Source organism: Xiphophorus maculatus, chromosome 11, assembly GCF_002775205.1.
Source record: "Xiphophorus maculatus strain JP 163 A chromosome 11, X_maculatus-5.0-male, whole genome shotgun sequence".
In the NCBI taxonomy this organism is placed as follows: domain Eukaryota; kingdom Metazoa; phylum Chordata; class Actinopteri; order Cyprinodontiformes; family Poeciliidae; genus Xiphophorus; species Xiphophorus maculatus.
Window position 1 is genome coordinate 18,101,326 of NC_036453.1, and position 13,447 is coordinate 18,114,772.

General features: G+C 35.8%; 1 protein-coding gene across 8 annotated transcripts in view; it reads right to left on the reverse strand.

Annotated features, from left to right (window-relative positions):
- Positions 1 to 13,447, reverse strand: part of LOC102229945 (neurexin-2-like) — a 167,429-nt gene that overhangs the window by 17,718 nt on the left and 136,264 nt on the right. For all 8 annotated transcript variants that reach the window (XM_023341840.1, XM_023341842.1, XM_023341839.1 and 5 more), the window contains one exon: positions 2,891 to 3,072. In XM_023341840.1, coding sequence (XP_023197608.1) covers positions 2,891 to 3,072 — 182 coding nt within the window. The remainder of the gene's footprint in view (positions 1 to 2,890; positions 3,073 to 13,447) is intronic.

Below are 13,447 nucleotides of genomic sequence, written 5' to 3' on the forward strand. Positions count from 1 at the left end.
TGAATACAGTGCAGAAATTCCAGATTTATATTTGTAAAAAAGAAAGAGACAATGCATAATTTTACTACAGCTTCCCAATTATGTGCTACTTCATGTTAATATGTCACATAATATTGCAATAAAATACATTGTAGTTTGTGGTTTTAATATGAAAACATTTTGGGTGCATGACGTCTACCTCACCTACACATCTGAAGTAATCAAGTTAATAAAAACATTTCTCTGCTATTTGAAATATTACTCAACAATTTGGCCATGTACCTGATAAATTTATAATGAAAATGCATAACAAAGCATCTTCCAAACCTCATCTGGTTACCAAATAAGTACATATTTTGCCTCTCTGCGGTTTGACGCATAGCTGTGCTCCGTAACTTCTTCAGCAATTCTAATCAACATAATTTTCTGAACAGTGAGAGCTTTGTAAGTTGCATCTTTTAGACACTCATTAAAAACATGATCATTTGAGACCATCATTAGTTCCTCTAATATGCTCTCTGGTGAATGCTGGGATGGTTTGTTCAGTTTGTGCAGAGTAATTGGTCTATGGAGCTGCTGCACAGGCCATGTTCTGAGTAACAGTTGCAGTGAACTGTGTGACTACTCTAATATGGCACTCTTCTGTTTCACTGCTATTATTTGTCTTACTATAGGTCTAAATAATAAAAAAAAAATAAATAGATGGGTCTGGAGCATTGAGAGAAAGGGCTCTTATCTGAATCACCTATATGCGTGCAGCATATAAAAGTCATAAATCATCTGTTTCCTTTACTATTTTCAGCTCTCCCTTGTGGCCAGTATTATTTTGGCCAGCAGCAAGCAGTTTCTCTTTGTCTTCCCAGAGTTTCCACAGTCCTTTTAAAATGATAATTAAAGCAAAGAAACAGAATGTGTTCAAAAAGGAAAGCTAGAATTTTACGAAGTGACAAAAGGCCTCGACACCCTCTGAAATCTTTCTGGATTCCTTTCCACAAAGTGGTAATAAGCTGTCAAACTAAGCAATCTGTCGCGTTGTGAGAGGCTTGGCAGCTTCTGAAAAAAGGAAGAAAAAAAAAATTGCCTGGTTTGCACGTCGGCAGCAATCAAGGCATTTATGTGCAAGGCAGGCTAGGTCAGCATCACACATTTAAAAGTAAAATAATTTAAACAAGAAGTGTGGAGAAGTATGTGCCCTTTTGGCTGAATAAAGGGACTATTACAAATGGATTAACTGACATGTATTTGAACCATGTTAAAGGTAAATCTTTCGGAGGTTGCTTCTCCAACATTTCACTGGGATATCTTAAAAAAATAGTCAATGTCAACGTAAACTGAGGGAAATTATTCCTCAAATTTCAGTTTTTAAATGCCTGTCTTACTATAACCTACAGGCACAATTTGATTTATTTTATTGATTTTAAGATTTAGTGCTTTGTTACAAATTAACAGTAGTTTACATGTCATCAAGCCTAACGACTAAAAAATATGTATATTTTTTACTTGTAACTCGAACAGGCTTGGATGTCTTGAAATTAGTGGTACATGCTAAGAGGCAATCATTGAATTTGTAGAGAGTTATTTAAAAATGCTAAGCATGTTAGATAAAAAAACAAAACAAAAAAACCAAACGTGATCTTGTAGATTGTATTTTACAAGATGAGGTGTCTTAAAACATGAGGCAACATGTTGATTTGTGCGTAGAGACCAGTAGATGTTCTACTCTTGTAGGCCTTGATGAATTTTATGATTGATATGGCCTTCATTCATCATCACAACATTTGTGTATTCAGTTAGACGTGACTTTAAATCAGCAGTAGATGTGTGCCTGCATCATTTTCATCATATACAGCACCATCACAGGATGGCATGTATTGTTCTACCAAAGAATTATTCAGGTTTGATTTATGACAGGGTACATAATACGCTTTCAGTAAGCATGTGTTCACAACAAACTACATACACACCAGTTTTTGTCAGGTGCTTTGACAACAGATGTGATTTTAATTATTACACCACTCAGATATTTCACAGTTTGTCTGCCTGGTTCCACATCCTGCTGCGTCTACACACCAAAACAGACCTTGAAAAAATAAACTAGCATCTGCTGACTCACTTGGACTCAATCTATGGAAGAATATATTTTAGGAAACATCGCATGGCAAATGTGACGCTCTCAATCTTCTTCCTGTTCCTTGTATTTTTATTTTTTTTAGCTACTAATTTACTTCAATGTTTGGACACCGTAGCTGAACATTGGTGAATCATACAAGCTGTGGTGTCTTAGAGCCAAGAATAAAAGCATTAGTAGTTACAACCTAATTCACAATTTATTACAATAGGTTTTAGGAGTATTTTGCTAAAATGTGGAGCACAGTGCTTTAAGATTGGAATCATGCAACTTTTTAAACATTTGGAAATGGTTTTCTGTTTTCCCCTGCATGAAATTCTATAAAAAATGTTCTATTTTTGCCACTGTTGGGAGTTTTATTTTAAAGTTAGATTTCCCCTTGACTAGAAATGTTTGTAAAGTGACCCTCTGGTCTCTTATATTTAATCTATCTCAGCAGTTTGTTGCTCAACAGCCTGTAATATTTACAGATAAGTTGCAATTTTAAAGGATATAAAGGTAAAAAAAAATTAAAAATACTATCCAGTGCTGTATGCTCTTTTTTTAACTCATGATGTCAGGAAATACATTTTTCAAGTAGCGCAATTAAGAAAAAAAGCTACAAATATTTAGGTTGATGACATCACAATGACCAGGAGAACTGAGCTGATTGGTAAATTAATAAATACTAAGTGACTCACCGTATTTAATATGAATTTGATCAATTTTACATCAACATTTTTTTTGCCTGCAGCCTATATTGACCACAACATTTTAAAAAGTATTTCCCTGTGGTGTACTTACAATGTGCAGTTGGAGATAGTCTCCAAGCCCATGGGTGCTCTCCACGCGCACCAAAATGGCCTCCTTCTGTTGAGTGCTGAAGCCCACGGCTAACCGGTCGGCCCGGGTGCTCGGCCTTTCATTGGGGGCCCAGGTGAATGTGATGAGGGCCCCTCCTTTGCCAAAGATGTATGTGGTCCCAGCTGGGAACAGACAGAAAAAGAAAACATTAGAAAGTAGTCATTGTTTGTTTTTTTTTGCAGGTATTTAATAATAGATCTCGTCAAGCACAGAAATTCAGACTTTACATTTGCCCTTTTCAGCTTTTAGAGCACCAACCCTTGTATGAAGATGAAATTATGCTTTCTCCTCTAACCCTCTCTTAACAAGGCCACCTCTGTCCTCAGCTGTGCTCTCCACTTTTTATGTAATTCAAAATAATAAAAAAAAGCAAACCAAAAGCTTCCATCGGACTGCAAAGAATGGAAATTAATTAGGGATGAATTCTTTCATTTAATGGTTACTAAAAAACCCTAATTTAGAAAGTAGAATAAGGGTTTTGAAAGTAAGCGGTGCCAATCATTAGCTGAATGATATAGCCAAATAATTGTCATAAGATTTTGGGACTCACACATAAAGTTGTTTCAAATATTAAGTTCAACACTATAATATTTTTAAATTCTCAATTTTGAACAAAACCAAACAATTTTTTAATTTATGTTTTATGTAAGATTCATTTTCTTTCTGAGCATAGTCATGCTTATTTCTCAAATCTGACTGATTCATTATTTTAATTGTTTGACTTTCACTTTTACTTATTGTGCCATATATGTAGATATTTAAATACTAATCTTAAACATCTGCTACACCGCTCCATGCCTATCTTTTGTTTCAGTGGAGTAGGAAGACTCTAAGCCACAGGGAAACAGTTCTGTTTTTGTTGCTAGTTTACTTCACATTTATCATAGAAACTGACTTAGAAATAAATAAAACAAGTTGTGACGTCACAGCAAAAGAAAGGTGACCTGTTCTAATGCAGCAGAGCACTGTAAATTTGACATGCTTGACCCAGATACACATGTAGTATTAAGACCTATAAGGCAAGAGTAATATATGCAATTTAATGTCCTAACAGGACTTCAGACTTAACAGAATCTGCTTCCTCTTCCGCCTAACATTTGATTTTTATTTTAAACAAGAGCACACAAGTCAAAACAAGAAGGGTGACTGGAGCTTTAGAAAAGTCAAAGATTAAGAAATGCACAACACTATACATTAACTGTCAAATGTAGATATATATATATACTGTATATATACAGTACAGACCAAAAGTTTGGACACACCTTTTAATTCAATGAGTTTCCTTTATTTTCATGACTATTGACATTGTAGATTCACACTGAAGGCATCAAAACTATGAATAACACATGTGGAAATATGCACTAAACAAAAAAGTGTAAAACAACTGAATATAGCCCTTATATTCTAGTTTCTTCAAAGTAGCAACCTTTTGCTGTGATTACTGCTTTGCACACACTCTGCATTTTCTTGATGAGCTTCAAGAGGTCGTCACCTGAAATGGTTTTCACTTCATAGGTCAACCTGCCCTGTCAGGTTAATAAGTGGGATTTCTCGCCTTATAAATAGTCATGAAAATAAAGAAAACCCATTGAATTAGAAGGTGTGTCCAAACTTTTGGTCTGTACTGTATATATACAATATATATACTGTATATATACTGTATATATATATATATATATATATATATATATATATATATATATATATATATATATATATATATATATATATATATATATATATATATATATATATATATATATATATAAAGATGGGTCGTATTTCAATGTGCTTTTTTTTTTTAAAGCATTCATTCATGTCTGATTGAAATTCCTCCACCTGGTCCTTCAGAATCTGGCAGGTGCGTGGAAAAGCAATTGCTTCTGCCTAAACTTTTTATCCCTTAAGTTATTCCTTTCCACTCACAACGATTCATGTCTGTCCTTGAGATAAATGAGGAAACGTTGAAGCTAATTTTGTCATTTACAAGTCTAGCTCAAATTACAGAAATACCAGAGAATATCCGCAAAGTCATGTGTTTAAATTCTTTTGCTTGTAAATCACACCTTTGAAAGATGTGAAGAGATGTACTGTGCCGGTTGTTCGCTAAACCTGCTGCAAATTGCTAAATTCTGTAATTTGTTCAAGGATATTGTGAGAAGAGCAGTAATCCATTTATGCACCCCATGCATATGTAGATCATGCCAGCTCAAAGTTAGGACTTCATGTGGTGACTGCAGAAAGTGCCAGATAATATCTTATTGTGCAGCGTCAGTGGGTGTTATGCAGCTGGGAGCGGAAACAACAATCACCTTAGAAAGAACACAGCTCTGTGTTTATGGCACTGTTGTCACACCTGAAAAGTGTAGTGTGTGCGCTTGGTATTATTCAGTGAAGCTGAGGAACACTTGAGGAAAAAAATTGTGGCCCCATTTTCAACAATCTGCAAAGGCTCTTCTGCTGAGTGCATAAAAGGTCTCCTATTGTGGAAAACTAACTTCTGGCTGACAGCTAAAAATAACATTAAACGCTTCATCTGAGGGTTCAAAAAACACCTTGTGCTGACTTTGAATTTAATTCAAAGGGTGAGCTCTCCAACGGTGATTGTTTCCGAGTTAATTATTTCTTATTGAGTTAATCTTAATTAATGTCTGGGATTTGCAGTCAAATGTGAGTCAGTGACATTAGTCACATCAAAGAGGCTCACTGAGTGGTTTATTAGTTTCTTCCTTTCAGTGAAAGTTATCTACATCTGGCCTCTAAGTTTCCCCCCCTTTTCTCCACAATTAAATTACTTAACAGAATCATGAGCATAGCCTTGATTCTTTTTCAAATGTTTTAGATTTCTGCCCTAAATACAATCTTTTAGTAAGTTCTAAAAAGATTTACATTGGTCATTGAAAATATGCATTTGATTGCATCTAAAACATGTTTTAGATGCAAATCAAATTGCAAAAAATCAATTGCAGCCTTGCTTCTGTCAACCTGCCCCAGGGCAGGTGTGGCTACAAACCAGTAGCTTACCATAATCAGTGGGTGAATAAGCCCTTTGAGATTTAAATTACAGATATAATGGGTCTTATAAATAATTTTTTTAATTATTATTATTATTATTATTATTACATGATTTGGCCAATATGTTAGAAAACACAAAAGTTTAGTTAGTTCAGCTGGATCTGGTGTCTATGCCAATGCAAAATGAAATGAATATTGACTTTCATCTGAAAAGAAATGAATGCAAATGGACTTAACCCCAAGTTGCTTTACAATTTGCATATTGGTGTATGAGTAAGTGTGGCTGGGTGAATGTTCCTCTAGCCTAACAGCTCTTTGATTAGTCAGTATGACTAGATAAGTGCAACACATAAGAATTTCCAACTTCGTTAGCAAAGACCATTTGTGTCTTACCCTCCTTGTGGAGAGTGTCTCTAGTGTCTGCTAAGCAGCTGCCAAGTCAACAGTTTTAACCTTGATTATTTAGGCCACAGCATAGCATTTCTGTACGTATAATTAAAAGTATATGAATATAAGAGAGGGTCACTTTTAACTGTGTTGAGGGTGGTTCAGTTGATAAAGTTGTTGTCTTGCAACTGGAAGGTTGTAGATTTGATGTTGATATCTCCTTGGGCAAGGCACTTAACCTTAAGGTCTCTGTATTGATGTATAAATGCATGCATGTCTGTGCTCTACTGGTCAGTACAGATGGAAAAGTGCTACATATGTTCAGTCCATTAATCAACTTAGGATTTTTTCCATTGTCAGAGAACATCTGGATCATCCTGTTTCAGACTTCAGACATAATACTGAAATTTCCTCATGTACATCAAACATTTACTGCACTCCAATAGCTTTCCTCTGCAGCCACTGCATACTGGTTTTTAGAAAGCAATTCTCAATTGATTTTTATTTTGAAGAAAGGCTCCAGTAGTCTAAATTATCAAATCAATATTTAACTGGGCTCTTTACTGTGAAATCTTCTGCACCACTAGCTGGCTGACCTGCAGGGTAAATACATATATATTTTTTTAATATTCAAACTCAGACAAGACCTCAAATTATTCTTTGTGGACTTTAAATCATTCATGAGAAAAACGAGGTTTTGGGGAGTCTGAATTGGCTGAAATTGAACATTGCCAGCTAATGCTAACCATGTGATATTCTGAGCTGTGCATACTGTGCTCTGCAGCAGACTGCTTGTTGCAAACCTTTCTTCTATCAAGAATCTAGGTTGCTGAACTTACTAACAGACTTTACAATAATGATACACCCTTACAGTTTTTTTACAGTCTTCTAAAAGGTTTGCAGCAATAGCTACCAGTTAGATTAGGAATCTGACCTATTTTAATAGGCCCTGACTGATTATACTTTACTGTATTCTCCTGTATTATATGGTCACATCATCCTGCTGCTTCAGGGGTGTTTGTCTTTTCAAAAACATTACTGTGTGGGTTGCTTCTTTGTTGATTTACATGATTTGCAGTTGGCCAATCTCAACAAGCAAGCGAGTGACTCAAATAAGACATGATTTGTTTGTTTCTCCTTTCTAGATGTTAATTTAATCAATTCACACAAGCTAAAGTTAATTCTAGCTATGAGGTTAAATATATTTAACTGTGAAAACTTTAGTTTACATTTTCCTAGGGCAGCAGATATTGTACGAGGCATGAGTTTGACAAAGTAATCAGGAAAAGTTGTAAATTGTTGATCTACAGGGTATCCATGTTAATTGGGTATGAGCTGTAATAGTAGATGATGAATATACAGGTCATAATAAGTATAACTTTTAGACAGAAGTAATTTGATTGATAAAATACTACCCAAAGGTATTTCAGTTTTATTGTTTAGCACCAAATCAAAACAAAAGCCATCTAAGTGTCCTAGTCAAATCCAACTGTATGCAATTCATTTCATTCTGCTGGTTCACGTCAAGGCTTTGAACACATCAGTACATACTAAAATGAGTTTCTGTGCATTGTAAATAAAGGTAATTTAATGACATTTAATAATATTTTGGGAAAAAAATATAAATTATCGCACTACTGTGAAGACCTCTCGAAAAACAGCTTATGAAATGGAGATTTTTGTAAACAAGCAGACAGACAAGAGAAAAAGTAGAAGGCCGAATGAGGTTAACATGCTTCCCTGCCATGCGCTTCCTGAAATATGGAATATTAATGCACCTGGAGGAAAACATGGAGGCATCTATCTATAGACAACAGCACCATCTGCATTAGTAATGACATTAAAGCGTTTCATTACACCTTTCTGCCTCGCCGCTCCAGCTCTACCTTTCTAAAAGGAAGACCTGCATTGAGCAGAAGCTGGTGGTAAATCAGCTTTATTAAAATGATTACTAAAAACCACACAGTTTACTACCTTGAAGCACCTCGGTAACGGGGCTTTGTGGAACGTCTCATGGGAGCTGCTCTGCTCGTCTTTTTTCTCATAACATGAATAAAAAGGCAGCCTTGAGATTCTAAACTGCACGATCAGTACTGTGTCATCATTATTAGTTGGTAACCTTGAAAATTAAATCAAGCTGCACAGACATTCTAGTAACACTTGCATCTGAAACAATATACAAGAGGTCTATGAAAAATAGGTGAACCTCTGCATGTTTACATACAAAATGAGCAGCATTTTTCTTACCCCCCTCAAAGCCCAAGAAGACTGAGTTATAGTAACGATGTTCGCTTTTTAAATTAATTACAACTCGTTTTGGTTAAGCTCTCAAAAAGTAATCATGACACTCTATCATGTCCTAAAGGATCTTTACACAACAAATGCAACAGTATGGAGGGTTTACAGTATTTATGCCAAGATGAATGCTACCCACACAAATATTCTGTCCTTCTTTCATATGTTCTCTAAGCCAGCTGAATGTGAAAAAGAAGAAAGGTTGTAGCCATAAGACATGAAAATACAATGAGATCCCAGAATTGATTAGTCACCGATGCAACATTGTAGAACATGAGAATAATAAGAAATGAAATTAAATGAAATTACATCAGACTTGTACGTCTGCTTTTCCACCCTCAAAGGGGTTCTCAAATTTGCTCTACAATGAAATCAGTTATTTCCATTTACGCACATATTCACACACTGATGATGGCAAGCTACTATGCAATACAAAAATGCAATAATTGGACATATTAAAACCAACTGGTTTACTGGTTACTGACTTTGGAGATGACAACATCCACCAGCAACATAGTGGTGGAAAAAAAAAACACTCCAAAGAGCATTTATATAATCGGAGGCATTCATGTCTGCAAGGACACTTCTCAGTTTCCCATCTCAAAACTTTGTTTTTATATCATTATTACAATACATAGTATGCCACTGGCACATAGATCTGGGTCCGGCGCTGCACAGCAACTAATGAGTGCGATGTCATGGCGACCAGGCAAGCGAGCAGTGCAGTGCACCGCGCTGACCAATAGCATCTAGTAACTGTTACTCCTAAAATAAAGTAAATTTTTGCATATGGCTTTGTTCAGGGTCAAAGAAAACATTGTCTAACATTATCTATTATTATTATATTATGATCTTCTGAATGGTCCAACAGCGGGGACAGCAGACTTTGTTTTTCCAATTCTGGAAAAACAACAGAAAGAGTTGGCTTTAGATCAAGTCTGAAAAATACAGTTAATCTATTAGTATTTTGTTTTAAATAGACAATCAGATCATATTGTGCATAGCTGCTTCAATTTCCATGTTATGACACCAGTGATACCAGTCAGTCACTCCCTGTACAGGTTTTCTGATAATTATTTTCACATTGTGGCAGTATGGAGTGATACCGTGCCCTCCGGTGTCGGTTTTAGTAAAAGCTCAATTAGAAATATGACTGAACACATCTGTTGCCTTCTGATTCATTGCTTGAATAGAAAACATTTGCACAGATCCTTAAGGAATTGGGGATGCTTTTATCATCTTTTTCTCAAAATCTAAAATACTTAGATTGTGCAACACATAAACTAAATTACTCGACCAATTTTATATAAAAATACTGTTTGCAACCTTTTCCATTTATGGAAATACACGTACTGTTTTGGCACTAAGCCCACACTAAATTGTGGTTGGGAAGAGACTCGTTTCTGTACCACTCAAGTAAGAACCGCCACTGCATGAAATTGTAGTATTGCTATTAAATTCATAATATGATGTCTCATACTTGAACTGGCCGAGAGCTGAAAGAGCAGGTTAGAACTAATCTTCAATTTCATCTGCGGCAGTAAGAGCTTTTATTTTTATAACTTACACAGGATTTTTAATGGTCGTTTGCTTCGTTTCTGAATTACAGCGTTTCGCTGTCTGGAAATATTTCTGGCAGGGCAAAAGTGGCCAACTGTGTACAGTGTTGTGTGGACGCTTCAGGAAAGACAGTTTGTGAAGGGCAACAAGGCCACATCAAACAAAGCTGTTCGATTTAGACTTAAATTCTCTAATGTGAGCAGTTCTGAAGGAACGGGGAGTCATGGAGTTCAAATTTCTCATCTGGCTTATAGCATCTGAGGCAGACTTGCACCATGGTCTATTAAATTCAGCTTAGTGAAATGATGAAAATGAATACGCAGGCCTGAAGCCTGTCAGAGAGAACATATGGTTCTCAAGCTAAAATATAGTGTTCCAGTTAGAAAGCAGCATCACACACTTAGAGCTGTGTGCAAAGACTCAACAAATAAAAATCAATCACACCAATTAAATTTGGCCAAGCGAAAGTGGGCTGGAAAAGTCTTATGAATCTTAAATAAACCACACATGCAGTCGGCACACGCTGACTTCAGCTTTATTATGGTCGAACTGCTGTTTCTGCGCCTTTCAGCAAGACGCATTCAGACTGCCAGTTTTCAAATTGAATGTCTGCAGCTCGCGGCACCTCAAACAGCCCTTTCTTCTCCATTATGGCGTTCAGGCTTTCTCCCACTCAGATTTCAGGTGACTCGGGGTTGCGATGAAATTGTGCCGATGCGAATGCAGCACATGAATTACTGTGCTGAACGTAATGCAGCCCAGTCAAGTAACATGTCAGATAGATACCGTATGAATGTTTCTAATAAATAGTATGCTGTTCCTGCATTAGTATTGGGTTTGTCACATCAGAAGGATTTTGATAAAATATAACAATGTATCAGTCCAGTCCTGAGTTTCTAAATTGTTCTAGTGACATGTACTTCTTTTGTTTTCTCTTGTTGGTTCTGGCCACCAAATCTTCGAGGTCAGGTTTTAAAAAAGGCCGTGGCTTAGTGTAATATACACCATCAAACCCTGAATGTCCCTCATGCTGTGCGACTTGCTGGGTAAGATGATGGTGGCTCAGAAAGACTGAAATGATTCACAGAGATTTCTGGAAAAAAGAAATATCCTAAAAATTGAGCTCCACTTAAGAAAATAATAAAATGCTGGCAATATTCTTGGAAAAGTTATTCATACCTTGATTTCTTAGAAACTGTGACTGTTAAGAACTTGTGATTCAGATAATGTAACCCCCCCCAAAAAACCATGCTTGAAAAAAATAAAAAATCATTTTGCTATGTCTTTAATGCTGTGTACATTTTCTGTGAAGTCCCAAACATTAAAAACAAACAATATTTGACTCAGGAAAATGAGAAAAGAAATATTTCATAAAGCAAAACAGAAACCAGAAGATGCAAAGACGCAACCAAAGACACACTTCTGTTTTGCAAACTTAAAAATACCAGAATCTCAGGTGCACATGAAAGTTTGTTGTGCTTTGTGGAAATATATCTTTCATACTCTCCAATCATTTTATACATTTTAAATTATTATATCCCCATGTTTCTTAGCTACAGGATTGTTTACTGTTATCCTTAGCTGTACCTGTTGTGTCTCTAAGCTAAGACGTCACTACATATTACATTACGATTTGGATGAGAATGTTAATACAATCAAGAACAAACTTGATTTTAAGATCCTGACATGTATGAGACACGGTATGCTCATTATTTGTGCAGATCTACTGTGAAAAAACTTCATCTGTCTGACATCATAAAGACAGATTGCTTTATCAGGGATGTTCAGGGTTTCAAAAGATTCAAAAGGGACCTAAAATAAATATTAAAGATGTTCTCTTCTACATGATCACCTCGTTATTTTATCTGCCATTATTTTTTAAAATTTACAAATCAACAATATATCTTATTTAATCTCATAAAATTTGTATAAAAGGGTTTATTATCTTCTTGTCCAAACTGGTTGTAACAAGTTATCCATCATGACAGCAAAAACATATATAGCACATCTGTCTGCGTCGCTTTCTAAAGATCACCATGGATTCCTCTAAAATGCTGCTGATGCTCACTGTAAAATCCGACTGCTTGTTCAAGTCCAAAACATTACAGGCAAGATTAGAAAACTAGACCGGTGTTTTACCAGCTGCCACAAATATCTAGAACAGTACAGATGGTTCTGCTTCTTACTGGACTCGTTCAAAAATAAAAAAAGGAGGAAAAAAAAACAGTTTTCATTGATTAACCAGAAGCAGTAAAACAAATGTTTGACTGCTTATGCCTTTTTATATGTTTTTCTACGACCTTGTTAGATTTCAATTGGCAGTTTTCTGAAAGATCTCATCTTTATGACTGTCATAAACAGTGATAGTAATTTTGAAAAGGCATCAGCTGTGTGAAACTACAAATAGACAATGAAAACTAAAGCCTTGTCAGTTTGTGTTTACATTTAGCTTGTTTTGGTTTGCCGCACTTGTGCAGTGGTGTGCTTGATTGTTTGCTAAAACACTGCACCTGTAAACCTTCAACAGCTTTTCCTTCATCGGTATTCTTATTATTCATTTTTATTATTCTTTTTTATTTTGCAAAATACCAATAAGAAAGGATTTCATGTATGAAAATGTTATAGTATCTTCTACACAATCTAAGGAAAAACTGATGTCTCGAAACTCAGCCAGACATTCAATGATATCCTCCAAGAGTCATAACATTTTATTTGTGAAGAATATGGCAGTTCAAAGCAAGAATGTAAAAAGGAAAATCAAGTGGAAGGAAAAGGTGTGGCAGTAGAAAAGGTGCTCAAACTGCAGCCTTGAGAGGATTGTGATTAAGAGACAATGTCAGAATGGTCCTACTTGAGCTAATGAGAAATTAGACTGGACTGTTGCTCAGTGGTAACGAGTCCTCTTCACACATGAAAGTCAGTTTTTGGAAATCAAGTTCTCAGAGGCTTGGAGGAGAGTAGAGAGGCAAAAGATCCAAGTTGTTTGAGGTTCAGTGAGAAGTTTCCACAGTCAGTGATGAGTTGGGGTACCATGGTGTTGGTCTACTGTGCTTATCAAATCCAATGTTAGCATAGCCATATAATAGGACATTTTAAAGCACTTCCTGTTTCCTTCTACTTTCAATCTTAATGGGAATGTTGAGTTGACCTCTCCACATTGCCAAAGGTACGAATACTCGTGTCAATGACACACTGAGTCTGGATTGTGAAGCAAATTTGCCTGATCATAACCCATCGAAA